We start from the raw sequence: 26,195 nt of genomic DNA on the forward strand, positions 1-26,195 counted from the left end.
GAAGAATCTTCCCCTTTGGACACCAGTGGGTCAATCAGTTTAGCTTGACAGTGGCCTCAATACAGGGATGTTGGTTACTAGTCTTGGGAGCAAGTGAAATCATGCGAGCACATCAATGAAAGGGAGAGCTGGCTCCCTTCCCCTGATGTGGATGTGAGGCTCTGCTCAGCCGGCAGACATCATGCTCCAGTGCCTCTCACACTTGGCAGGAGCCAAGGACTCTTCCAGGCGGAAGTGGCCGTGCAGAAATGCCAAAGATGAGGCTCAGTGCAGCCGCAGCCCCTTGCTCAGCCTCTTCCCACATCTGACCCTGGAGAAGGAAAAGCTCCCAGCGTAGCTGGTGCCTTGGGTCTCCCTCCAGAGAGAGGAGAGTGAGTGCTTGAGGATGGCCAGTGGTGTCTGGACTGAGGCTATGTCCTTAGGCATGTTCAGGTATTGCAAACACAGCACATGGAGAGATGCTAAATACTGAGAGAGAATGTATCACAGTCTCTGCTCCTAGTATATGTTTGTTGGGATAACCTGAAGATTGGATGTAAGACTACAGCTTTTGCTGGTTTCTTAGACCTTTTCTGGGTTATTTAAGACATCATCAACGCTCTTGGGCACGTGGTGTGACTCTTGGGGATGGTGCTGTGCAGGACCAAGAGCAGGACTTGTTGAATCTTGTGGGTCCCTTCCAATTCATCATATTCTGTGATACTTGATTCTGTAATCATTGTTCCAAAACCTTATGTTAATTTAATTGTCTGAGGCAGACTGCTTTTAACTAAATTCCTCCAGCTGTGATGAACATTGCTGTCTCTCATCTGGACGTGAACTACATGTCTTTGACACAAGCCTTCAACGCTGTTGCCTGACGCATTCACCTGGAGCCAACAGTCTGCTCATGGCTTGGACAGGTGAACTCTGCTGAATGAAAACTCTTTGCTGGCTGGATGCGTGGGGCCAGAGAGTGGAGGGGAATAGAGATAAATCCAACAGGTGGCTGGTCACAAGTGATGTTCCCCAGGGAACTGTTTTGCAGTCAGCTCTGTTTAATATCTTTATCAATGATCTAGGTGAAGGAATTGAGACCCTCCTCAGTCAGTTTGCAGATGACATCACGTTGGATGGGATTGTTGATTTGCTGGATGGCAGGAAGGCTCTGCAGAGGGATCTGGACAGGCTGGATAGATGGGTCAGGACCAATTGTATGAGGTTCAACAAGGCCAAGTGCCAAGTCCTGCTCTTGGGTCACAACAACCCTGGGCAGTGCTGCAGGCTGAGGGCAGTGGCTGGGAAGCTGCCTGGTGGAAAAGGACCTGGGGGTGCTGGACAACAGCAGCTGAACATGATCCAGCTGAACATGATCCACCTGGGCACCCAGGTGGCCAAGAAGGCTGATGGCACCCAGGCCTGGATCAGCCAGGGTGTGGCCAGCAGGAGCAGGGCAGTGACCGTCCCCCTGTACTCAGCACTGCTGAGGCCACACCTGCAATCCTGTGCTCAGTTCTGGGCCCCTCACTGCAAGAGAGACATTGAGGGGCTGGAGCGTGTCCAGAGAAGGGCAGCGGAGCTGGGGAAGGGTCTGGAGCACAAGTGCTGTGAGGAGCAGCTGAGGGAGCTGGGGGTGCTCAGCCTGGAGAAAAGGAGGCTCAGGGGGGACCTCATCACTCTCTGCAACTGCCTGAAAGGAGGGTGCAGCCAGGTGGAGCTTGGCTTCTTCCCTCAAATAAAAATAGGATAAGAGAAAATGGCATCAAGTTGCACTAGGGGAGTTTTAGACTGGATATTAGGAAAACATAATGGGTTGTCAAGCACTGAAATAGGCTGTCCAGGGAAGTGTTGAAGTCTGTCCCCGGAAGTACATAAAAGGTGTGTAGATGTGGTGCTTAGGGATGTGGTTTAGCAGCGGACATGATGATCTCAAAGGTTTTTTCCAACCGAAACAATTCTATGATTCTATGATTGTACATGGATATGCAAGCAAGAGGTTGAACCAGACAACTTCCAAGGCCCCTTCCAGCCTGAATTCCCCCATTCCCCAGTGTTTTTATGGATAAAAAAAGAGAGGCAGTTGATAGGCCCAACTCAGTGAGATTTTTTGCAAGACATGAAACAAATCTGTTTGCATGGGTTATGGCAGCCTCACTGTGTCCATGTGTGTGTGATTGCACTTCTGCTTGTGGTCCCTAAAAGCACCGGCCACCTCCCAGCCGCCCGTGTCTGCTTGTGTGTGGGTGAACAGCTATGTTTGGGACGGGAGGAAACACCAACCACCGCCATGACCCAGCACACCAGGATACGTAGAGAAAAGACCAGTGGTGCAAAACAGGCAGCAGAGGAGGCAAACAAATTTGCCAAATACAATAGAGTAGATCATGAGCAGAACTGGAAATTGGATGTCAACTACCAGGTCCTGGGACCACATATATCCCCAGAAGAAAAAAAAGGGTGTGAAACAGCAGCTATTAACAGAAATCCAGTGATTTGGAGTTTTGGATAGAGAGACACCTTCCATTTAAAGGTCATGCTTCATTTCCCGGATCTACAATCCATTTTGCATGAACGCTACAAACTTGTTTAGACAAGGATTAGATGGTTCATGACTTCCCGCTTCCTGAATTGGGCTGTGCTAGAGAGATAAAACTTGCAGGGCTGAAGCAATAGCATTTATCAGATTGATGAAGAAGAATGGAAGAGCCCACCAAAAAACTCCAAAAAGCCACCAAAGCAAAAAAACTCAAAAAACCTTCAAAGCAGGCTGAGAACAAATTGCTCTAAATTTACATTATAGTAATATCTGAAATTACCTGAAAAGAATGATGGCTAGCACTTGTGAAACAGAGGCAGGATGCTCATTAACAATGAGAACATTAAGCCCTGCGAGACAGAAAGTCCAAGTAGTGGGATAATTTGTAATTTTGTAGTACTGAGGTAATTTGTCCATTTGCTTCATTTTCCATCTTTGACAGCAGTAAATGAGACGTCACAGCCACTGTTTCGTCCCTAACTCAGTCATCTTTTTATTTTATGTTTTTTTTTGTGAGGTTCTGGTACTTCATGAAAGAAGTAAGCATTTGGGAAACATCTCACCTACCATTTGTCACAAACACTTGAGCAGCTCCTCCAAAGCTCCAAAGCAGCCACCCTAGTTAATGGAGACAGGCTTACATGGAATCTATGGAGACAGGTGACCCACAGTGAGCAGGATGTGTGGGGGACACTCAGCTGGAGCAAGGGCAGAAGAGAGGCCTCAGTGCTCAGGGCCACCTCTAGCCTGCCACCTTCTCGCAGAATGTATTGGATGTACACGGCAGGGTTTTGGTAGTGGGGAGCTACAGAAAAATGTGGGTGTGTGGGGGGATATGTGTGTGTGTGTGTGTGTGTGAAATGCTGTCAGAAGTTTCCCTGTATCCAACGCAGCCAATGCCAGCCCGCTCCAAGATGGTCTCACTGCTGGTCATGGCTGAGCCCAGCAGCTGGAATAACAGAGTTAAAGAAAGGCAAAAAAATGCACAATGGCTGTTGGAGAGAGGAGTGAGAGCATGTGAAAGGGATGCCTCTGCAGACACCCAGCTCGGTGCAGAGGAGGGGCAGGAGGTGCTCCAGGTACCAGGGCAGGGATTCCCCTGCAGCCTCTGGTGCAGACCATGGGGAGGCAGCTGTGCCCCTGCAACCCACGGAGATCCATGGGGATGCACAGATCCCCCTGCAGCCCATGGAGGAGACCCACAGCAGAGCCAGGGGGATGCTTACTGCAGCGCTCAGAGCTGCATCTGACACTTTAAAAAGGTTCAGTACAATCCATTTTGGGTCTTAGCAGCATTTAATTCCTTCACTGTGTGCTCACAGCCCAGAGGTGTTGCAGACAGTGATTTTCCCCATTAGTGCTCTTTTTTGTGATTGTCACAGAATACACCTCGTGCAGCAGCAGGGTGTATGTCTTATAAGACAGGAGTGCATTTCAAATTGTGCTGGGTCTACATCCAGCTTGTCTGCCATACATTTAAAGCTGAAATCACTCCAGAATTAGCTACAGCTCAAAAGGAGACACATAACTCACTTTACAAGGAAGCATACTTTGATATACTCTTTCTTAAGACAGCAGGGATAAATGACTTGTAGGAAGATACCATTTGCAGGATGGAAAAATTATGTTGCAGAGGCTAGAGATTTTCTAAAGCTTTATTATTGATGCAATGAATCAGTATTTGCTACTCAATGTAATCTTGGCAGCACGGCAATATGCTTTTTACTGTTTTGAAAAGAAATGGAAATGCAGAGTAGCTGTTTTATCTCAAAACAGCATCACGTCAATCAGTCTTTTCTTTGTTTGTTTTGAAGGAGGTGTATATGTAGGGCTGTTAGATGACAGGTCTCAAAATATATACCGAGTATTTTACCTTTGGAAGGTGACTGTTGCAGACCAGATTCTGCATACTACTGTTTTCATTAAAACAGCTGAATATGAAAAAGAAGAACCTGCTAATCTTGCTCTCATCCATTGGTTTACTCCACTCCTTTCCTTGTTCCCAATCCTAATAGATATTATCCCATGAGATCCCTCGTCACCTCTGTGTTGTTGACTGAATCCATCAGCTGAAAACATCTTCCTACCACTAGATGAAGAGAAAAAGAGTAGGAATTCTTGCTTGAGAATTACTAGAATTTACAAAAATCAACAGGATGATGACCTGCAGTGGGAATGATGCCACCCAAAGTGGAAGAAAAATGCTTCAGTCCTTTCTCACACAAGGTTTGCAGTGGTATCATTGAAAATTCTACTTTAGCAATAGCTTGTAGAACTGACACATAAAAAAAAATCCACGGAATATAAACTGAATTTATGACATAACAAATAATATTTAATATATAGCATTGAATGCATACACATCAATACCAGTGCCGTAACAACAAAACAGAACTTGTAAAATTAGCAGCAGTTTTTTGCAAGTACAAAAATACACATTTTTTTCAGAACATATATAATAGCAAAATTTAACAGGATATATTATACAAACTCAAAGCATTTAGATAATGCATTACTCCAATATATTATATGATGTAGGACACAGACAGTGAGACTGAGTGCACCCTCGGCAGGTTGGTAGGTGACAGGATGCTGAGAGGCGCAGTTGACACAACAGAAGGATGGGATGTCACCCAGAGGGACCTGGACAAACTTGAGAAGTGGGCCCATGAGAACCTCAGCAGGTTCAACAAGTCTAAGTGCAAGGTGCTGCACCTTGCCCTGGGTCAGGACAAGCCCAGATACAGGTAAAGACAGGGAGGACTCACTGAGAACAGCCCTGCCAAGGATTTGCAGGTGCTGGTGGGTGAGAGGCTGCCCATGAGCTGTCAGTATGCTCTCAAAGCCCAGAGAGCCAAACGTGTCCTGGGCTGCATCCAATGGTGGGCAGCAGGGCCAGGGAGGGGATTCTGCCCCTCTGCTCTGCTCAGACCCCTCCTGCAGGGCTGCATCAGCTCTGGGGTCCCAGCACAGGGAAGACAGGGACCTGCTGGAGTGAGTCCAGAGGAGGACCATAAAGAACATTAGAGGAATGGAAGAACTCTGTGAGAAAACATTGAGAGTTGGGATTGTTAAGCCTGGAGAAGAGGAGGCTTCAGGAAGACCTCACTTAGGCCTTCCAGTACCTTAAGGGGGCTTATAAAAAGAAGGGAGGTGACTTTTTATACAGGCAGATAGCAGCAGGACAAGGTTTTAAACTAAAAGAGAGCAGGATTAGATTAGGAAGAAATTCTGCTCAGAGAGTGGTGAAGCACTAGAACAGGTTGCCCCAAGAAGTTATGGATGCCCCATCCCTGGAAGTATTCAAAGCTGGGTTGGATGGGGCTCTGAACCTGGTCTAGTGGGAGGTATCCCTGTCTCTATGGTAGGAGGTTGGACAAGGATGCTCTTTAAGTTCCTTTCCAACCCAATCCATTCTGTGGTTTTATGTTTTAATGTTGCATAATAAAATTACATGTGTTCTGCTTGCAATAATACATAATGCCATTTACAGCCATGTTAAGAAACTATTCACAACTTAAACATGAACAGAACAGCCAACAAAGCACAATAAATGAAACATAGAGTTGCAAGGTGTTAGTTACAAGATTCAGCATTTCCCTTTACATATTTTTGGGCTTACTTTTTTCTTTCTTTTGCAGCGTGAAAGAAATAACTACACCTATTGAACATACTGTATAAACATACAGAAAACAACACACTCCTTGGAGGACAATGAAGGTCATATTTATCAGTTTAGAACAGTAGTATAATACCACAGTTATGGAAGCTATGCTGACTTTGCACGCTACACCAAAAGCACAAAGGACTGGGACTCACATCTGCAAGGCTCAACACTCGAGTGCTCAAGGAGAGAGGCCCGGCAGGCAGCCCGCTGCCCTCGCAGGGTCAGGGAACAGGACACTGGCCTTAGTTACCTCCTGGGTCCCTTCCAGATTCTCAGGAGATTTCTGTTTGCTTGCTTTTCAGCAATTTGTATTATTCCTGCAATGTTCCTGCAAAGCTTCATATTGGAACATTACTCAGTTTCCTAAAAAAAGAAAACCTGTGAGTCCAGGGACTGCTCAATTAAATTTGAACAATCTGGATGTTAAACTTAAAATGAACACACATCAACACCAAGGGCATTTTCTTTATGGTGTTTATTTTAAGCATTAAGATTCCTCTGCAAAAAGCTTTGGTCAGTCTCTTCAAACTTTGGATTGCTGTAATGCTTTTCTAGACCTCCTCTTTGATCATAAAGTCCGTCTCTCCCAGTGACTTTCAGAGGCAATGGCTGAAGGCCAGGCTTAATGAAACAGCCATCGACTCCATCAGTAGGTTTCAGGAGTGCTGACCTGCTGCTGGGCCCCACCAAGCCCCTGTCAGCCCCAGTGTCAGTAGGTTGTGGAGATGGTGGCACTGTGGAGGGTGGAAGAAAACAGTCATCAGCCACAGCAGCAGCAGCATCCTCGTGTTTCTTTAGCAACTGGAAAGTGCTATCGAAAGGGGAGGAGGTTTCACTGAAGGTAAACAGAGCCTGGTCTGAAAACTGGGAGAAAGCACTGTCCAGGGAGCAAATTGATGACACAGATGGAGATGTCCCAGAAGAAGACTGGCTAAAACAGCTAAATCCTGAGCAAGTATTTAATCCCTCTGGCGTTGGAGGCAGGAGACAATGAGACAGGTCTTTCCCTTCAATGTTTTTGTTTGTGTTGTCACTTTTACCGACCTCAATCCCTACAAGCAAGCTGTGATTGCCGAGCTTTTGCCTCTCCACCTGCAACGACCGGCGCTGGCAGAGACACTCTTCATCTTGGTGAGACAGGACGACGTCACAGCTGGCTTTGCGCGCTGCCTTCTCGCGCCCAGCATTGGCACGGCTGGAACTGGAGCTCTGGAGGCCAACTGCGGGCTCGGAGGAGCGCCGGTGCCTCCTCACAGTCTTGGGAGCACCCGAGGTAGCTGCGGAGGGGAAACCACTGGAGTAGGGAGACTCGTTTGAGTTTTCTTGCAAGGAAAACTTCGGGCGCACGTCGTCAGAAATTTCCAACTGCTTCAGTTTGGTTTGGCTTTGGATTTCATCCACCTCCGTCTGCTCCGAATCGCCGTCGCTCAGAGTGAAGACAGACTCCCTGCTTCTGTAATCCTGATCATGGGTTTTAATCCAGTCACTGGAGGAAGAGTCAGCTTCATCATTCGCCTCATTTTCCAGGCTGTCATAGGAGGAATCATTCTGATGGAGAGAAGCAACATCTGCAAGGACAAACCAAATGTTAACACATCAGTGACTGAACCGCTCTTTTGACAAGCAGCTTCTTTGTTTTCGCTTTTTTTCCTGGCAAGTATCCTTTAAGGAGCATTTGCCCTTTAAAGAATCTTCAAGCAAAAGTACTAATAATTTCATAAAAAATTACTCTCTTAATATTGAACTGGAGAAGCTAAAGTGAGTACTAAGCTACTGTTAAGTCAAGAAATATAGGATAAAGGCACAAATAAGGGTTGGGGGGTTTTTGTTGTGATTTTGCTTTGGTTTGGTTTTTTTAAGTGGATAGTAGCCAATCCAGCTGTAAACAATAATTTAAATAATGCATATATATATGGTAATTTATTTATTTTTGTTTTAATTATTGGACATTGAAAGCAACATTTAACCTTTCTTTCATTCTTTTAGACAAATGAAGAGAACGGGGTATACTTCTTACCTCTACTTCTTCCAGAAAATACAATATTTTTAATAGCAACACTGTGAAGTTTTAGGCTCACCTTAAACAGCCACCTCATTTGCACTGAGCAGTGCACACCTGGTCCCTATCCTGTACCTGCAATAATTGGAATTGCATTAAATTTCTTTTGCTCTGGGTTAGGCTAAGCTGCCTTATCTCACATTTGCAGCAGACACAGTTCATGCACGGGCAGTCACCATGCCTCAGTGCCTGCCTGACAGCTCGTTCAGTTGCTGTGACCTGTCACGGGGCTGAGCTCTCACTGCCAGCTCATCCCAGCACAGCAGATCCCACGTGCTTCACTCCTGGGGTGGGGGAATGGCCAAATTTCACCCAATCTCTCTGGAGGCAGAGCATGAGGAGTTTGAAACAGCCACATACAGTCGGTCAGACATGCTGACACAAGTGCCATTACCACTTTCGGTACAGGCCACCTGTGACAAAATTTATATTACAAAAATGCTGTTTTAGAAATACTTTAAGGAGAGAACAAAGCTCCAGTCAAAATCAGAGGGTTGGAGAGAAAAAAAGCATTAATTATAGTCTGGAAAACTCTGTCAACTAGTCTGCCAAACACTTCCAGTCACCAGTTCCATGATTTTTCTGTGCTAGCAACAAAATCTGGATGTCCCATTGAAACTCTGGAGATCTCTCTCTTTTGATAGTAAACAGACGCTTTCAACCCTAACATGATGGTGACACCTGTATTGCGACCATTGTCGATCACTGATCTCCTGATATTTTGAGAAAACACAGGCTAGATTTGAGAGGAAACCTTCACTCATTTTTATCTTTTTTTTATTTTCTTTGTTTCCCCTCCCTCCTTTTTTAACTGTAGTGGTTCAGATGACCGGTATAGGAGCAAGAGTCTTTGTGAAAACATTTTGTGATTTGATCCAGATCTATGGTAAGTTGAATCAGTGACTATGACCAATTCTTTGGGGAATTGAATGGAAAGAGAACAGAGGTATCTGGGAACACACCATGAAGAAAGAACAGCATTCTTCCATGGAATATACCAATCTTCTGCCTGCCTGAGTTTATCTGTCTTAATGGGATCAAAACATCAATCTGAATTACCTGAGCTGTTCTCTCTCTTGCATGTCATCAGTATTTCTCCAAAGAGGGAGGTAATTTCATCTCCAAAAATCCTGCAGCAATTCTCAATGAGGAACTGTACCAGACTAGAAATCTGCAACAAAGCAATGAGAGAGAGATATCAAATCTTCTATTACTCAACTCAGGACAAGCTCGCCATACAGATGAGGAACAGGAGCAAATTGTCATCCATGAAGGCAGCCAGGAACTACTCTCTCGGTCTCCTGGGCCCGATAAACTGTCCTGGTACACATCCTTATAAACATCTTTTCCATTCTACTCTGTCCTGTTTTGAGGTCACCACAACCAGAGACCTTGATGAGAGAAGCATTTTGCTGGACATTGCTTTATGACCTCTCTCCCCTTCTTCCAGGAAGGTTATGAGAATGGATTGATGAATGTTGCTGGAGCCCTGATAAGAGGACAAGTCCTGATTTGAAGAGGTACTGAGTGTTCTCATGTTTGCAACCACCAGCCTGGTTGAATGGGATGAAGGTTGGTTGGGTTTTCTGCTACACTGAAGTGTTTCTCACCTTTTTAATAAATTCACTTTCTATATCAGGAGTGGAGGACACAGGAGGCCAGAGCAGGCTGGGTGCAATACAGACAGCTAGATTAAAGGCATTCATCTGGTTCTCTTCAGATCGCATTTCTATCCCATGCAGTACTCCAAAGATGTAACGCAAGAGAACAACATTAGCTCTGGGGAGATGCTCTAGTAACCTGAAAGCATATAAAACCAGAATTCTTCACATTAGTGACCACTTTCCATAGATACACACAAGTCAAAATAATGGAAAGGTCAGAAATGTTACCATGCAGAAACAGGGTAACATGGTCCACTAATTAAACCAGGAAGGGCATCAAAGAGATTGTTCTTGTTAAAAAAAATTGCAACTTGAATATTTGTGATCCTGCATTCTGGAATACACATTTATAGGAAAAGAATGTAGAGAATATAAATAACTACCTTTGGATGCTTTTTATCTTCTCTTCATTATTTCCTTGATCCAGCACAGAGACCCACTTATCACACAGCTGGGATGATAAAATACTGCCTGGGATGTTGCGAAGAAAATCCTTATCAAGAGAAAAGAAGAACAAAACACGTGAGCAGCTGTTCTGGGGCATGTGAGGGAATAGGAATAAGATACAAAGATACAAGAGGATGTACCAATAGGACAGCACTTGCTGGCAAGTATATTGTTACATACAACCACCAAAACCAGAAGAAAATCATCTGAGATAAAGGCACTAAGGATTATGCTTGAAGTGATTATTTTCCAGCCTTTCTCTACCTTTTCATGTCAAAATAGAGGTATTTGAATGTTTCATCTGATATTGCTGAACTAGAAAATCTGCAGTGAGACCAGTTATTTTGATGTTGCATAATGTGTGTCTTTACCTATGACTTCACTTCATCCGTAGTCCCTGTTTCTTCTCCTCATCTGACAAGCTCAAATACCTCCAGACTATAAGCACTCCAAGGCATCACTACCTTCCTTCCCCTAATCAATGGAGTACTCAAACTAGTCATTGATAGTCCTGCTATTCCTAACACTTCAACCATGAGCATGGAAATTGTTGCAGTTTAGGAAGAAGGCCAAATCCTAGCTTCCCAAAATAGCTAGGGTGAGGGAAGCTATGATGCTTTTTTTGCACAAAGAACATTGGTTTTGACATACAAGACTGTAAAATGCATGGAAAAAAGAATCCAAATATTTATGGCAACACTATAAACTCACTAGGATCTGCAGTGTAGGGTAGTACTGATATGTAAGGAGACTGGTCTGCAAACATGCCTTTTAGTATTTCATTTGCAGAGAGTAACAGGACCAGGCTGTAGCAGAGACCTCAGGAAAGCTGTCAGCAAAACAAGCTGGCTACTCCTCTTCCTCATCCTAATTCAGTGGTAGCCTCCTGTGGAGATCCTCACCAGGTTAATGTGCCAGCCCATTTTTGTTAATTCAGTCCACCAATTCCTCTTTGGGCCTGTCCCTGGAGAAAAGCCCCCCCTGGTTGAGCACAGGATCTGTGCTGCTCTCACCCAAAAAGGGAGACAGGAACATTCTTCACCATACCTTAAACAAAGATGCTGTCACAAATATGGATTCACGGGCCAGGTCCACTTCAGTGCCTGAATCAAGCTTCTCCTTCAGCTCTTTGAATGTTTTTGCACTTCCAGAGCGTCTGAAAATACCCTTGGTGGAAGGCCCCTCTTGGTAAAGGAGGGAAAGCATGTCCTAAAAAAATTAAAAAGGCAAAAAGGATTTCCCATAAATATATTTTATTGTCCAGTGCCAATAAAATGTAGTTTTGCCATTTTTTTGCCACAGCTGAAAAGCTTTTAGTCCTAAAAACTATCAGAAATCAAACACAAGTCAAGGCTCACTCTCCAAATCTTGCCAAACTGCACAGCAAAGCTGTGATTTGGGGCTCTCCTTACAGAAAACATCCCCTCAGAAATACTGTGCGGCCACTGCTGAGCACTAACTTTCTTCATGACCTTCCAGGACCTGTGCAAGTTTCAGCCAAGTCATTTAAACATACAAATGCTGTGGTATGGGAAAAGGAGAGTGATTTATCGAATTCAAAGCTTTGCATTTGACAGCAGCCTCGGCCAGACACTGCTTTGCAGAAAGATATGAGACCCTCACTGCTCATCACTGTAGTTAATATTATCACCAATCACAGATAGAATTCTGTTTCACTGTTGATATCTGAAAAAAGGAGAGATTTTTATCTAAACTAGAAAGTGCTTTGTTTGTTAATATATATCTGCACTTCTACAGCAGACCAGAGTCAGGTTTTTACCCCTTTGCTGCTTGTGAGCAGTATCAGACTCTGCAAGCAGCTCAGGGCTGTCAGCAGAACCAGCTCTGAGGCGAGGTGCTCCTGCTTGGGAGGTCACTCCAAGGGGGATAAAGCTCAGCTTGTGGCTCCCTTGAAGCCAGTGAGGCTGCATAGGATTAAACAAGCAGACAGTTTAGTACAGAGAAGGGAAAACAAGCAGATTCCAGCCTAGCTTTTAAAATAACAGGAGGGACTGATATTTTCTGTTAAATAAGAAGAGGAAAACAAGGAGAAAAAGAAATGCTAAAACTTCTGAGACAACATGTTCAGGATATTTGCCAGATGCTTAGTTCTCTGCAGTCTCCTGAGGGCCATCTCTCAGACATGCAGGTCAACTCTTGCAGGCCTGCTCCATGCAATGTAGAATCTGTCATGGTTATCTCTTTGAAAGGGGAAACACGTGCAGACAGTCTCTGGGATTATCTGTACGCACACAGTGGCCTGAGGACCAAGTTATCAAAAACGATGGCAAGAAAAGGGACACGGAGGGGGGGTCCTGGGACACTGCTCCATCATCATTAAACTGAATTAGTGAACAGTAATGGATAAGGAATGGAGCTTGGGGACTTTCCTAGTCTGGGCTATAAGGTGGTTCTTCCGGCCACACAGCAGAGCAAGTAAGTCTAATGGAAGATATTACTTTTGCTTTTATTCTTTCATGTTTCTTTCTCACTCTTGCAGAAGTCCAAGATCAAGAATTAATGGAAGTGCAGATGCTTTGGAGGAGCACCTTCATGGCAGCAGGACTCATGTCAGCATTTTCATTCTCTTTGCAGGAATTTAGAGCTCTTCCTCCAAAGCAGGCTGAGTCCCACAAGAACAAACCCTTTCAAAATACATTTTGAACAAAATATTCACAAGATAAAAATGGGAAGCCCCTATTAAACTAACAAACCCAGATGAAGTTGCATGAGTGAAGCTATGGTGCAAGACAATTCAGTGACGCAATGGCTAAAAGAGAGCCCTTCAGCTGTGAAAGCAAGCTGCAAGCTCTGAAGCAGTTATCCAGCATGCCTGCAGCATTCATCCCTGCTATTTTTTCTTTTGTAGGTAAATCCCATTCAGCTCCCCAGTATTCTATTCTCCAGAGATGCTGCATGAATTCAGAGGTTCTGTTTTGTGGTATAAGCACAATGTTTAAAATTCAAAGCATGAAGTCTACCAAGCTGTGATTCTATGCTTAGTAACTTTGGAGATTGTTTTCAAATAAAAATTTACTATTATTTATGTTTTAGAGAAATTTCTGAGATGCAGCATTGGCTCATCTCTTAAACAGAGAGAAGGAGAGATCAGGTGATCATAGCCATACAGAGTCCATCTCTGGAAGGCTTATTAAATAACCTAAATAATGAAAATGCACACTTCTCTTTCAAAAGAAAACACTATTAAAAGACCTGAAACGTCCTGGTATGATTCACTATTCAGGCAGTGATAAAGCAGAACATCAAGCACCAGCTCAAGAGACAGAACACCTCCTCCTGTAAACTGGTGTGACCCCACTGATTTCAGTGGGGTTCTGGCAATTTCTTCCAGCCAGAAGTCAGGCTGTTAGGATGAAGGACCCAATCCTGCAGGGCTCATTCCCACTTTGTAAATATAAATACTTCATCTGCTGTACTGACAACAGGGCCTTCAAATGACCAAAAAACATGCCTAAATTGTGCCTAGGAATGGGCTCTAGGACAACCTTTTTATTGGTCCTAGGCTGGTTTTGAGAGCACCCACAGCACCAGAGCTCCCTCAAGATGGGATGAAAAGATGCTACTGCAGCCTCCAGATCCCCACCTATTTTTATAGGGGTGCTGTCAGACCAAAAATGAGGACTCAGGAGTGCTTGCCTGCCCTGGAATGACTTCAAGAAAGGCTCTGAAATTACCTAGTTATGGGCAGGTGGCATTTTTATGCATGCGTGGGCTGCCTATATGGGACAGCGGATGAGACATTTATGGATGTGGGGATTTTACAGAGATCCTGGGAGTGGTTTAAAAAGTGTGTGCGAATGTGGCGTTTATTTACACTGTGTGAGTGAGGATTAGGGAACCAGCCTTATAGCGTGGGCTAAAAAGGAGAAATAGCCCAGAGCAGCAGACTGATCACATGCATTTCTCAAGCTGTTATTAACTGGGCCTGACCACAGTCTATGTAAAAAACCAAAATTCTTGCTGGGAATCACAAATGAGGTTTCCCTATGGAAACCCTTCTGGTTTCTTTGCTTGGGTAATTTCAATGTCCCATTTACAAACATATCCTCATTTACTACACAGAGAAATTCCACCACTCTTAAGACCCAACCCTGAGCCTGGGACTCACCAAGAGGGGTTTGGGCAGGTTGTCATCCTCACAGATGGTTGTTAGTAAGAGGCCAAAGAGCTTCCCAGGAGCAGCAGATGTTGAGGAGAGGGGTGCATTGTCCAAGTGAGTGCCTGGGCCACGCCAAAAAGCCCAATTTATGATAGATCTTTTCCTTTTAAATGACTTTTGGCTTAAGTCTGGGGAAAGAGAAAGGTGTTTATTACGAGAAATGCATTTCAATTCTAGTGCCAGTATTTGGGTTTTGGTGGTTGCTATGGTTTCAAAGGAAAAAATGTCATGAACTCAACAAACTCCTTGCAGCCAGCTAAGCCTAACCCACCATGTACATACCTCTGTCTGTGTGTTTGTGTGTGTGTGTGTGTGTGTGTGTAGAATGTGCTGCCTCACTCATGCCCTGAAGGAGATCACCAGGATCTGCCCTGCACTGCTGGAGCAATGTCAGCACTCTCCACCAAGTGCAGGATGGCAAACCTCAGCCTGCTGACTTCACACACAGCTGCACTCTGCTAAATAACTCATTTTCCACCCACAGGCACAAATCCACTGCCCTCACCCCAGCATGCTGTCCAGGGCCATCCTAGCTCTCCTGACAATGCAGGAGACTCTCCCCACAAATACCACCAGAGAATCAGCTAATGGGATAGGGCATTTTCAGACCAGAAAAAGCCACTGCCATTGCTCTCTTCTCCACAACGCAGGAGTGTTCTCAGTGTCCTCACTCCAAGCATTTGCTGACTGTGGCCCAGGGATGGTGGCTGCCCTTTAATCACTGCCTTCCAGATGGCATTGCAGCACGCTGCCAGCACACTGATGGGCTCTGCTTGTCCCCATTCTAACATAACTCATCAGACACCGACACAGGTGTACCAACTGAAACTCCTGTCTGAGGGTGGAGAGAAGGAAATACTGGTATTGGGACACAAAAATGGGGGTTTCTATAAGTCCTTTCTCAACATCAGCCACTGTAAAGTCTTCTTAACAGCATGGGTTACTGCTAAAGGGAAAAGGAGTGTGGACTGTTTATGACAGAAGTGCCAACTGGGAAAAACTTATTCTGATATATTTTTTCTTTCTGAGATGTTTTCAAAGCCAATTAGCATTGATTTAGTTGCTTGCCTACCCCATACATATTTTAATTAGCTAGTTCTGCCAAACATTTTACTTTCTGCTGTTGTGGAGGCCAGAACCAAGTCCTGCAGAATTAAGGATTGTGGTACAATACCAGATTTTTCTCTCCAATACTTTATTATCTCCTATATTTTATTAGAATTTGGTTTTTAGCTCAAAGAGTGATTTTCATTATAGGTCATTCCATTCCAGACCATGCTCCCTTTGGGAATGGGTGGAAGTCTTTTCATTAGATGCTTACAGGATGAAAAGTTACAGTTTAACTGAAAATGTGAACATATGAATGTGAAAGCCTGAAGAAAAATGCTTTTCAAAAAAACTAATGAGGACATACATTTTAAGCAGTCCAAAGCTTCAAGAAATGTAAGTCTGGCAGTGTCTAAGGCTTTACTTGACACATCATGTTTTGGAAGAACGTAACTGACCTGTAACTTTCAAAATGACATTAAAATGACATTTTTTTCCTTCAGATGAGCTAGATATTGACCCCTGAATAAGGTTTCCTTCACAAATAAAGGTTTGCCAGTGTTCTAGTGACACAACAGCAAGTACATACTGGTGTTTTTTTCTGTAAACCCTGTAGGTCTCAGTAGAAGCAAAAATTAAGATGCTATTTTGAAGAACAAGGAATAGCAGAAGTGAAGAAAAAACAGAGTTTTAAAATTAGGAACTCTTTCAGTCTCTTACTGATTGTTCCCCCCTCCTTTAACAGCCCTGTCTCAAACTGAGAATGTGAAGAAGGGGTCATTGCAACGAACTGCAGCTCTCTCCTGGGGCAGGAAGGAAATCTTAGCCAGTTCTCTTCAGCACACCAGGCAGAAATCAACAACTGATGTGTGGCAATGAAATGCCCTGTCCCTTAAAAACTAACATTCACTGAAAAACAGGAAAATGCATCCTTTTAATACAACCATTTTAAGGGTGTTCACAAGTCTTAAGCTGAAGAGGAGATGAGAAGGGGCAGGTGTACACTTCCTTTCCTTGAACCTGTGCAAAGTTATAAAACTAGGAGAAGGCCAGACTCCTTTCAGCCAAGACCGATGCCAATTATTGCTCTGCAGAAGTACTTCCACACAAAGACCTCATGGTCTTGCTCTGGTGGATTATTCTAAGCCAGAATCAGAAAAAAGTAATACCAGTTTGTTGGAAAATTTTGATCAGAGCTCACAGCAGCCACCTCTTCTTGTTCATATTTTACATGAAGGGAATGTCTAGCCATAGTTAATGTCCTAGCCATGGAAATGGCATTTCCTCTCCTTGAAACTAATCAGAAACTTCTAAATAAATCTTCAGCTCTATTTAACAATGTGCTCACGCGCATAATTTAACGGCTATGTTTAACTGCTAGGTGAGCATTCCTGTTACATGCTGAAAGGCTACAGCAGAGGCAACAGAAACACCCCATTTCCTCCACACAGCAAACTCTCCTGTACTGTTTTAACCATCCTGCCAGGACAGTTGATGCAATTTCACCACCCCATTTGGTGTCCACACAGCCACTTACTTGACATGAGGGCCAGCTGTCTGTCATGCCTGCTTGTCAGCACCTACACTGCTGTCCCACCGTGGTGCTCACTGGTGGAGCTGGCAGCTGCTCCTTGCTGCCTCCAGCAGGGACAGCATGTCCAGCACTGTGGCATCCCACTGCAGGGAAGTGATGGCAGAGAGGACAGCACAGCATGTGGCAGTGAAGTGTGGGGTTACAGATATTGAATTTACTCTGTAAATTCACCCTGTATGTGGCAGTGTGCCCAGTGGGTACCCAACACAGATTTTGGCTTGCTGATTTGAAGCTCAAACGCCAGACCCTAGCCTTGGCTTGCATGCAGGTAATTTTTGCCATTTTCCAAACCCAAAACAGTCTGGAAAAGCACAAGGAACAGCGCTGTATGTGAGCTAACCTGCTTTGCAAGCAGTTACACCTATACATCACTTCAACAGGTTTTGTCTGATGAAAGAAGGAAAGGTGAATGGACTAAAGGCCTCTTTCTCTCATTCAACACAGTCCCTGTGCATGATGTGCAGGCTGCCCCAGGCTTCTGCTGCCCCAAGCCAGGCTCACTCCACTCCTGCAGCTTGCACAGCACTGATGATAACACATCTGCATTAGAACTCTACAGACCTGATTTGCATTTCTATTTTCTTTTGCCAGTCAACATCAGCTGCCAAAGCAGGGCCTGTAAACCTAATTACACCCCTTTGCTAGATTGCCTCATTCTTAAAGTATGCCATGAAGTAATATATGATACAAATTACTGGGAGGAGGGTGGATGAATGCATGTGGAAAGGAAATTAATTTATATAAAATATAATCAATTTCCAAAATAATTTGTAAGGGACTCTGGTATAGCTTCACTGTATTTAATTTCTAAAACCATTCCAAATGGATTCTATTCATATATTCATATATTGTGGGAGATCTTAAGTATTGGGGAGTGCCCAAGATAACAGTGTGGATGTTATTTTTTCTATGATATGGCTATTAATGGTGAAGTAGGGCAGAGTTCCTAATTGAGCTGAGAATGCTAGTGTGTTAAGAACAACAAAAACACACTATGGGATGTATCCTTGCCCTAAGTCTAATTTCCCAATCCTGTCACTATCTCCTTAGCTGTTTTATCATGAGCAGAGTGCAGTCATTGTGTCATTGACAACAGAGTGCAAAATGGAGAGCAGGAGCTCATATTTTTGCAGCATAAAGGCCAAAGGCAGAAGAAAATATTACCTTCTTTATTTTACTCTAAGAGCACTGAAATAAAGCTCTATTCACTCATCTAGGTACCCAAGTACCTGCCTAGACTTTGCCGCTTGAGGGTCCCAGTGAAGTAGAGTGTAGTCCTAAGTACCTTATGAGATGAAGGATGCTGCCAAATGTTGCATGGGAATTCTGTGCCAAAGCCTTGACTCTTGAACCATGAAACCACCCTGCCTTGTTACAGAGCACAGCAAGGGCTGCAGAGAGAAGCTCAGCTAACAGACTCACAAAAATTGCAGGGGAGAGATTCTGTCTTTCTTTTGCTGACTTTAGAACAATCACTTGACAGGCAGCTTGTCAAAATGTAACTTACAAAGATGACACATATACAACAGCACACTCAGATCAGTGAGAGCTACTCTGCAAAACCCCCCGAGCAGCTGGAAGATACACCTGCATGCTCCTCTGCGCTTCCCACTGCGTCCCCAGCCCGGCACATTTGCCTTCTGTAGCAGAGCCAGGTGGCCAGGCTGTGGGGACAGATCTGGTGTGAGAGGACAACGTACCGTTCAGCTGCTGGCACACGGCCACCTGGCTGGGCTTCAGCACAAACTGGCACTGCAGCTCCTGGGGCAGCTGCTCCGCCAAGAAAGGACCCTGAAGCTGCCTGGGGCAGGCACAGTGCTTTGATCCGTGGGGCATGGCGTCACGAATGTGGCTCATTGTAATTCCAAAGGGATATTCATGTCCTGTTCAAAGAGAAATCGTAATAATCTCGGTTGGATTGACTGGAGACTTGCAAAACTCCACCTGCCCTGGAGGAAAAGCAGATTTTGCTTGCTGGCCCGCAGCACTTTCTCAGTAATCTAAGAATTGTTGCTTTTCTCCATATTTGCACGGGCATAAATCACACACTGGCAGATAGGGAGTTACTGTGTTTGGTGTAGTTAAACAGATGTAAAAGTAAAATCGGATCTCTTACAGCTGTATCACATAAAAGCCCGTCAGAAAAAAATAAAAGGGACTATTTCTGAATTCAGTGTTGACTCTTTCTCCTGCTTTTATTGTGGCACTGAAAGTTTAGGTACTGCTTGCTCACATCATTCTGGAGAGAAATGAGATTTTGGAAGCAGTCACGTCAAATTTCCGCTGAGCATGCAAAACCAAAAAATCCAGTGCGGAAGCGATCTTCCCTCCCTTAGCATGTTAAGTCCAACAGCCATCAACTCAGTCAAATGAGACACAATTATGGTTCCTGTCTGAGGCTGAAACAGGAAGGAAACATTAATCACAGGGCTGATGCAAATGAGCTATGCTTGGCTTTAACCAGCATCTTAGGGGACTACATAGAGGCAATTCATTTCTGGAGGAGCTTTCACAAATGCCACCGGAAAGATGCTTTTCCGACTTGTCTAAAGACCTGGTGGATTAAATATATGAAATGTGGATGCAATGCTAAGATGTTTTAGTTAGCTTGCAGGTAGACTTGAACAATAAGAGAATGGAAGAGGAGTTATTTGAGATTATAGTATGAATTTATGGCACAATCAAACTCTGCTTCTGACATGCACCTGTAATGAAAGTTTGCCTTATCTAATAAACTTTTGCATAAGTATCAAGAACAGCATCACTTTCATGCCAGATTCTTCTTTCTCAAGGATTGCAACTTGAATTTGCAGTGAGAGTCAGTCAATTAGAAAGGCCTTTCCCATTTCTGAATTCTCTGGTTCTATGTTTAAAGCCATGGATGTGATTTGATCTGAAGAAGATACACAATAATGGTCAGAAACCCAAAGTCTGGTATGTTTCAAAGGCAAAACAGTTTGCACTCTCTATAAGGTGCACAAGTTAGACATTTTATAAATATTAATGTTGTCTGACTCCAGTGAAGCATTTGTAGCTAAGGTTACTTTGAGAAGGAATGCTAAGATTTGCTGGGATTAGATTTGCAGGAGAAAAAACCAGAATATCCACAAGTTCTTCTTGTTCTAATCATCTGCAAACTCATTCAGCACAAGTAATGCTGGGCTTCTACAGGGAAATGCTCTTACTAATGGAAAGGGATTTGTTCTTAGTGAATGATGGGCCAAAATCAAATCACTCCATCCAATCCCTTCTCAGATTTGTGTTGATTCCTGGTCCTGAAATGTTTAGAAAAGCATTTTAGAAAGTTAATAAGCACTAATTTGCTCCTAATCAGAGGGGAGCTGTCAGCCAGCATGAGAAATACAGGATTGGAAAGGCTTGAATCAGTTAACTTGAGTTGTAGAAAGAAAGAACATTTCTCAAAATTCTGCTGAGTTTTGCTGAGGAGGGGACAATGCTATGGAGGTGTAGGAAGAATTATGGGAAAACTGGACAACTGCCAGAAGAGGAGGTGACTGGAGAGGCCATCTCTGCAGAAACACTGGTGCTCATGCAGCAAAACTGGGGCAGAAATAAATTAATTTCTTCAACCTCTTAGTGACACAAGCAGCCAACAGCTCGAACAAAGGATCACTATTTCCCTAACTGCCCAGATAGGCAAACTCACGTGATAGGGAAGTAAAAGAAAATACAGGAAAAACAAAACAAAAGAGGAAACTGAACTTCAGTCTTCTCTCTATTTCTTGCTTCCTACAGCAGTAGTAACTGAGTGAATATTGAAAAACAAAACAATGTCAACAACTTACCAATAAGAGGGTAAGGAGCATGTTCTCTTCCTGAAATCACCCATAGCTTGTAGTCTTTTTCAGAGCCCTTTAAAACCAAAATTAAGAATCAGTTTGTCAGCCATTAAGGACAGGTTCTCACATAAAGTTTATCACAATATAACGATAATCTGCACCTTGCCAGCAGGGTCAAAGGAATCGCCTTTACTTTTGTAGTGCACAAGACTGCCACCAGCAAAATTCCTGCAGTGTGTCTGTCACGTGCAGTGTGGTTTATGTGACCTGTGTTCAGCTCTGAGCAGTGAGACGTGCTGGAGCCCATCATTTCTGAGGAAAAAGGGGGAGATTTGCCCCCAGTTCTTTCCCTCAGACTGGAGTGCCTCCTGGCAGCAGATGTCACAGCCTACTTCACTACTCTGCTCCACCCTCTCCACAGCTTTTCTACATCTCTAAGCAGGAGGAGCTCAGGCTGGTGAGCCAACAGCATCCTGTGACTGACGCTGGAGCACAGGGCAGGAGCACCTTCACCTGCCCACCCTAATGATGCCAAGGCAAGGATGGCAGCCCCAGGCTCCTGGCACTCAATGCTGCCCCAAAATCTTGTTGTAGGGTGTCTGTCAGCCTTTTTGCCCTTATGTATGGAAGGGCTTGGGACTGCTGGACGGTGTTTTAAGACTACTGAGCCCTCTTTTAAAGTGTACAGCAGAGAGGATAAATTTACATCAAAGGAGACAATGTTCAAAAGACTGGGGAATGTGAAATTTTTGGGAAAAGCTGTGAGAACTTCTGATTTAAATAAAATCAAATTAAAGCAAATTCTAAATATTGCCTTTAGCACAAATGTACAAAATAAAAAGTGGATAAATACACTGCTTTAACAGTGATCTATTTTACCTTAAATCCCTTTTTTGGTGACACTACTAAATCAGGATAGTTGAAGATCTAAAAGTTTTCTGGCTATAAAAAGTGATAAATACCTCATGACAGCATCTACTTAGATCCAAAGTTAATTCCTACTTCCTTTTAAACAGACTTGCCCACTATTCAGCATTTTCTGGACCTTCACCCATGTGTTCCTAAGGCTTTTGAGACTCTTCCTACTTGCTGCATGCACCTGATGTAATGCTGATACACCCAACAAAGCCTTTGCAGTTTGCTCTCTGACTAACAGAGCTTTCTGGCCCATATTAGCACTGCTGTTAAGTCAGCTAGCAGGGGGCAGAAGGAAAATAAATAGGCTTTGGAGACATCTCTGATGCCTTGGGGCAAGCAGCCAGGAGCAAATAAATACAGCTGAAGAGCACAAGAAAGGGTATTTGCTTTTCCTTTCACAGACATATATGAAAGGGTTCGTTGCTGTGAAGGGGAAGCAGGAAAAAGAAGGGCGAGTAAGCGTGGTTCCAGGAGGCAGACTGCTCATCTCTGACTGCAAATGCTGTCCTTTATGGCTTTATGAGGCCATTTGTCAGGATAAATGTGACCGTCCCAGAAAAGTCAGCAAGTGTACTTACAAAGCTGGGAAACCCAAGGCCCTTCCTTCTGCCCCACTTGATAATTTGGAACAGATGATCAATGCCATTTTGCACGAGCTAGCTGTCATTTTACCAGAGAAACCACAGAGGAAAAAACCCTGATGTGTTAAACCAGAGTGAACTCAGCCAAAGTAATAGCCCCATTAATCACACAATATGTGAAATGTAGTTTTTATAAGTGCCATTGAAAAGTCATGGAGCTCCTTTCAAGTGGTTCTCTGCGGACAGAAATAAAAAACCTTGATACAGCACATAAGGCAGAGCTTCCTTACAGCCAGAACAATCATACCAGTGGGCTTGATATGCAGGCTACAGCTTAATTTATTTAGCTTGTTTGATTTTATTGCTAATCTTATGATACGCCTCTAATGAAAAAAAAGGCTTTCTGCTATAAAGAAGCAGTAAAAAAATGTAGTATATTAGCTAGGCAAATAATTCTGCAGGAAAGATTTTACATCTTTCACATGGCTTTTGTTCTTTTTCTACTTGAAATAAAAACGTAAAGAAGAGGAAAAGGTTGATTGTGATACATACAAAAGAACACAATGCTGAAACCCAACCAGCTCCTTGTCCTGCTAATCTCAAAGTATTCTCTTTAAATATTACCATTTTCCTGTTTTTTCTGTACACAAAGTGAGGAATCGCAAATGACACCCGTAAAACGGCTAAAAATAAAACACATCACAGTAAAGACTTGCAGTTGTAATAGCACTTAGTCTCCTGATTTTTGGTGCAGAGCAGGGGAGACAATCTGCAATTAAAATCCTAATTTTAATTCACCTTTTATCCTTTTCACCTTGCGCTCCCTCTGTTGACTCCAGAGATTCCTTAATTAAATGGACTACTGGATTCTGAGCCAGGGCCCCAGCCCTGGTGTAAATGAGATGTCTGAGCCATAACAAGATGGGCAGACACAAATTGCTGTGCCTGGGAAATGCCAAGCTAGCAGAATAGACTCCTGCATTAAAAGCCTGTGTAAATTAGGGATAATGGATACTGGGGAAGGCAAATTCTGAGGTTATTCCCAACTTTTGCTGTGAGTCTCCAGAAGCCCCAGGGAAGCATAACAGTGGCATTTTGCTCATCATATTTGACTTTTCACACTCAGGGCTATGGTAAGGAAAGACTTGTCAGATTCCATGCAATGAGATCAACATATGCATCATGAGTGAAACATTTTAAAAAATCCTGCTACCCAAACAGTAAGCTGATAGACCAGTTAAAAAGCTGTCACCAGGAGCTTCTGTATGATCACTGGTACTGGCTGGAGCCACGCTGTGAAACACAGTGAGAGAGCCGGGATTCCTGTCCCTGGCACTGATCCACTACCACACCTGAGGCACTACCTAGTTTGGTTTAGGGCAAAGGAAGCCAGTTGAGGCAGGACTTCATCTAGCAGGGATCACTGCATCTATCTGGTACACTACCCTGCATTATCGTAAGTTCTGTAAAAGCCTTTTTCCAAAACAGTTTCAGGACACTGTTTAAATTGGGTGCATTCAGAGTCCACGCAATCACTTAAGTTACATTCATGTATCACATAACTCCAAAGGTCCATATTTAGAGTACCTGACTGGGACACTTGAGAGCAGTGCAGTCTGGGGACACAGCTGATCAGGCATGCCTGCACACTTTGAAACCAACTAACAGGCAGACCAGTAGGCTTTTTGTTCATACCGAAGCATGCAAAAGGAGCTCTATCAAACTCTCACTTCTTGTGTCAAGACATCTCCTCTTAGGCATCAGCAAAAGAGATTTAAAAGCAACTTGAAACATGACTGATCCCTTACAGGGATGAGAGGCTTACTCAAAACTTTTAAGGCACTTGATAATCCCTGGAGGTTTATATGTTAACAAGGCACTTCTGCTGCATTTCAACACTCTGGACTACTGTGTTAAAGGACTTAATTAATGTTCATATCCTAAAACTTGGAAAAAGTGCAAGGGAAGATCTCATTGTTAAAAGTAACTACAAAGAAAGACTCATTAAAACTGGTGCAAGGACTTACATTAATTCCCAGCTGCTGCAAGGCCATCAGAATTACATCATTTGCTGTATCAACATTGGTTACATTTAGAGTTTTTGACTGTGAACAGAAAAAAAGAGAAGAGGAAAGTGGCATTAAAAGTTTGGATTTGCAAAGAGTATCTGAACTGCAGTAGCTCTGCATAATTCATTGTTAGAAAAAAATAGAATATCCTGTTAAAATTTTACCTGATAAATAAATTATACTACATAGATAAAGGTCCAGCTGTCTGAGACCAAGGTTTGATTCCTCTGCTTCGTCATATACTTTCCGTATTTGCTTCCTGCTTCCCCAACAGCTCAATCAGAAGAGAGCATTACAATTACTGGGACATGACTTCCACATTAAAATACGCACGCAAGAAGTCAGAACCACTAACTGCACTTTTAGACACTGCATAAGGGAAACATAATGGTTTGATTAATTTAAAAGCAAGGAAGTTTCCTTTGAAAAATGAAATATTTCAGGGATTTTTTTTTCAGTGAAATATCAATTGTTAATTTCTGTCCTTTTCAACGGAAGATCTCTGTGGTAAGAAAGAATTCTACACAGGCTGTTCATCCCCATAAGCTTTCCCACATTCTATATAGATTTCTCAAAGCTAGATTTGGCTTAATACCAGAAGCACTTCCTCTTGGAAATGTTCCATCCAGTTAAAACACGACCTTTCCAGCATCCTCCAGAATCTGCTGATAGGCAGTTTGGAAAAGCACAGAGCAGCAGAGACCCCACTTTCTAACCAGCTACGGTGACCAGCACAAAGTGCCAAGCTTAGTGTCAGCCAAAGTGTCACTTTCCACAGCTGTCTTTCCAGAGGGAGATTTCAGCACCTGCTGCCTGGCACCAGTGTTGCTCCTGTCCTGCTGGGGAGTGCTCTGCACCTCAGCCCTGTGGGTTGCTCCAATGCTTGCAGCACCACACCCACCCTGGCCCGGCTTCCCAGCCAACTCCCACACACCAAGCACAGGCTACAGAGCCCCTCTTGGAGGCTGGCTTTGCTCTGCCACCAGGACTACACAGCTTGTGGACTGCAGCTGCTTCATGGCCAGACTAAAGCCTTGGCAGAACCAAGGCAAGCCCACTGCAACAAACCACCCAGGACCACCTTATAGAAGAAGGTAGCAGAGCTGGGATGTAGATGCTTACTGCCAGTCCCAAGGCAGTCTTCAATACCCTGACACCTTGTGTAGCACGTCAGTTTTATGCTGGCCGTAAGATGTTCAGGTGAAACAAACCCCTGACATTTTGCATTTAAAAAGATCTGAGCTGTACCTTTGTGTAAAACCCTGGCAGTAGCAAGCTGCCATGGCAATGAAAGGAAAGTAGTGAGAATCCTGTGTATCTTGCTTCAGGACAGATCTGAACGTTCATACCATAAAAAATTTAACATTTGCCTGAAGCACTGACATCTGGCTCTCAGGAGTAGGTCAGCATATTTGCATAAGTTTTGCTCCTGGCTAGAATATAGTTTGTGCCTTGTGTTCAGCCTTCCCTACTGTCCAAAAATGAAATAATTCTTGGGTGTCTCCAGCTGCTGTAGCACAGGAACCACAACACCATAAGAACTATGTGCATCACAAAATGTCCATCTGTTCCTCTACTGTTTTATTACTGATAATATCTAGACTACAGAGTGTCATTCCTAGGACTGTCAGTATCAAGAGACCATTTATGGCAC

General features: G+C 43.7%; 1 protein-coding gene across 2 annotated transcripts in view; it reads right to left on the reverse strand.

Annotated features, from left to right (window-relative positions):
* Nucleotides 1-4,824: 4,824 nt before the first annotated feature.
* Nucleotides 4,825-26,195, reverse strand: part of ARHGAP20 (Rho GTPase activating protein 20) — a 58,277-nt gene continuing 36,906 nt past the window's right edge. For both annotated transcript variants that reach the window (XM_038143062.1, XM_038143051.1), the window contains exons 7-15: nt 24,500-24,577; nt 20,980-21,046; nt 18,874-19,056; nt 14,482-14,660; nt 11,400-11,561; nt 10,289-10,398; nt 9,852-10,041; nt 9,301-9,412; nt 4,825-7,750 (exon numbers count right to left, since the gene is read on the reverse strand). In XM_038143062.1, the coding sequence (XP_037998990.1) occupies nt 6,663-7,750; nt 9,301-9,412; nt 9,852-10,041; nt 10,289-10,398; nt 11,400-11,561; nt 14,482-14,660; nt 18,874-19,056; nt 20,980-21,046; nt 24,500-24,577 (2,169 nt within the window). In that variant the 3' untranslated portion in view covers nt 4,825-6,662. The remainder of the gene's footprint in view (nt 7,751-9,300; nt 9,413-9,851; nt 10,042-10,288; nt 10,399-11,399; nt 11,562-14,481; nt 14,661-18,873; nt 19,057-20,979; nt 21,047-24,499; nt 24,578-26,195) is intronic.

The sequence above is a fragment of the Motacilla alba genome, chromosome 1 (assembly GCF_015832195.1).
Source record: "Motacilla alba alba isolate MOTALB_02 chromosome 1, Motacilla_alba_V1.0_pri, whole genome shotgun sequence".
NCBI classification, from domain to species: Eukaryota; Metazoa; Chordata; class Aves; order Passeriformes; family Motacillidae; genus Motacilla; species Motacilla alba.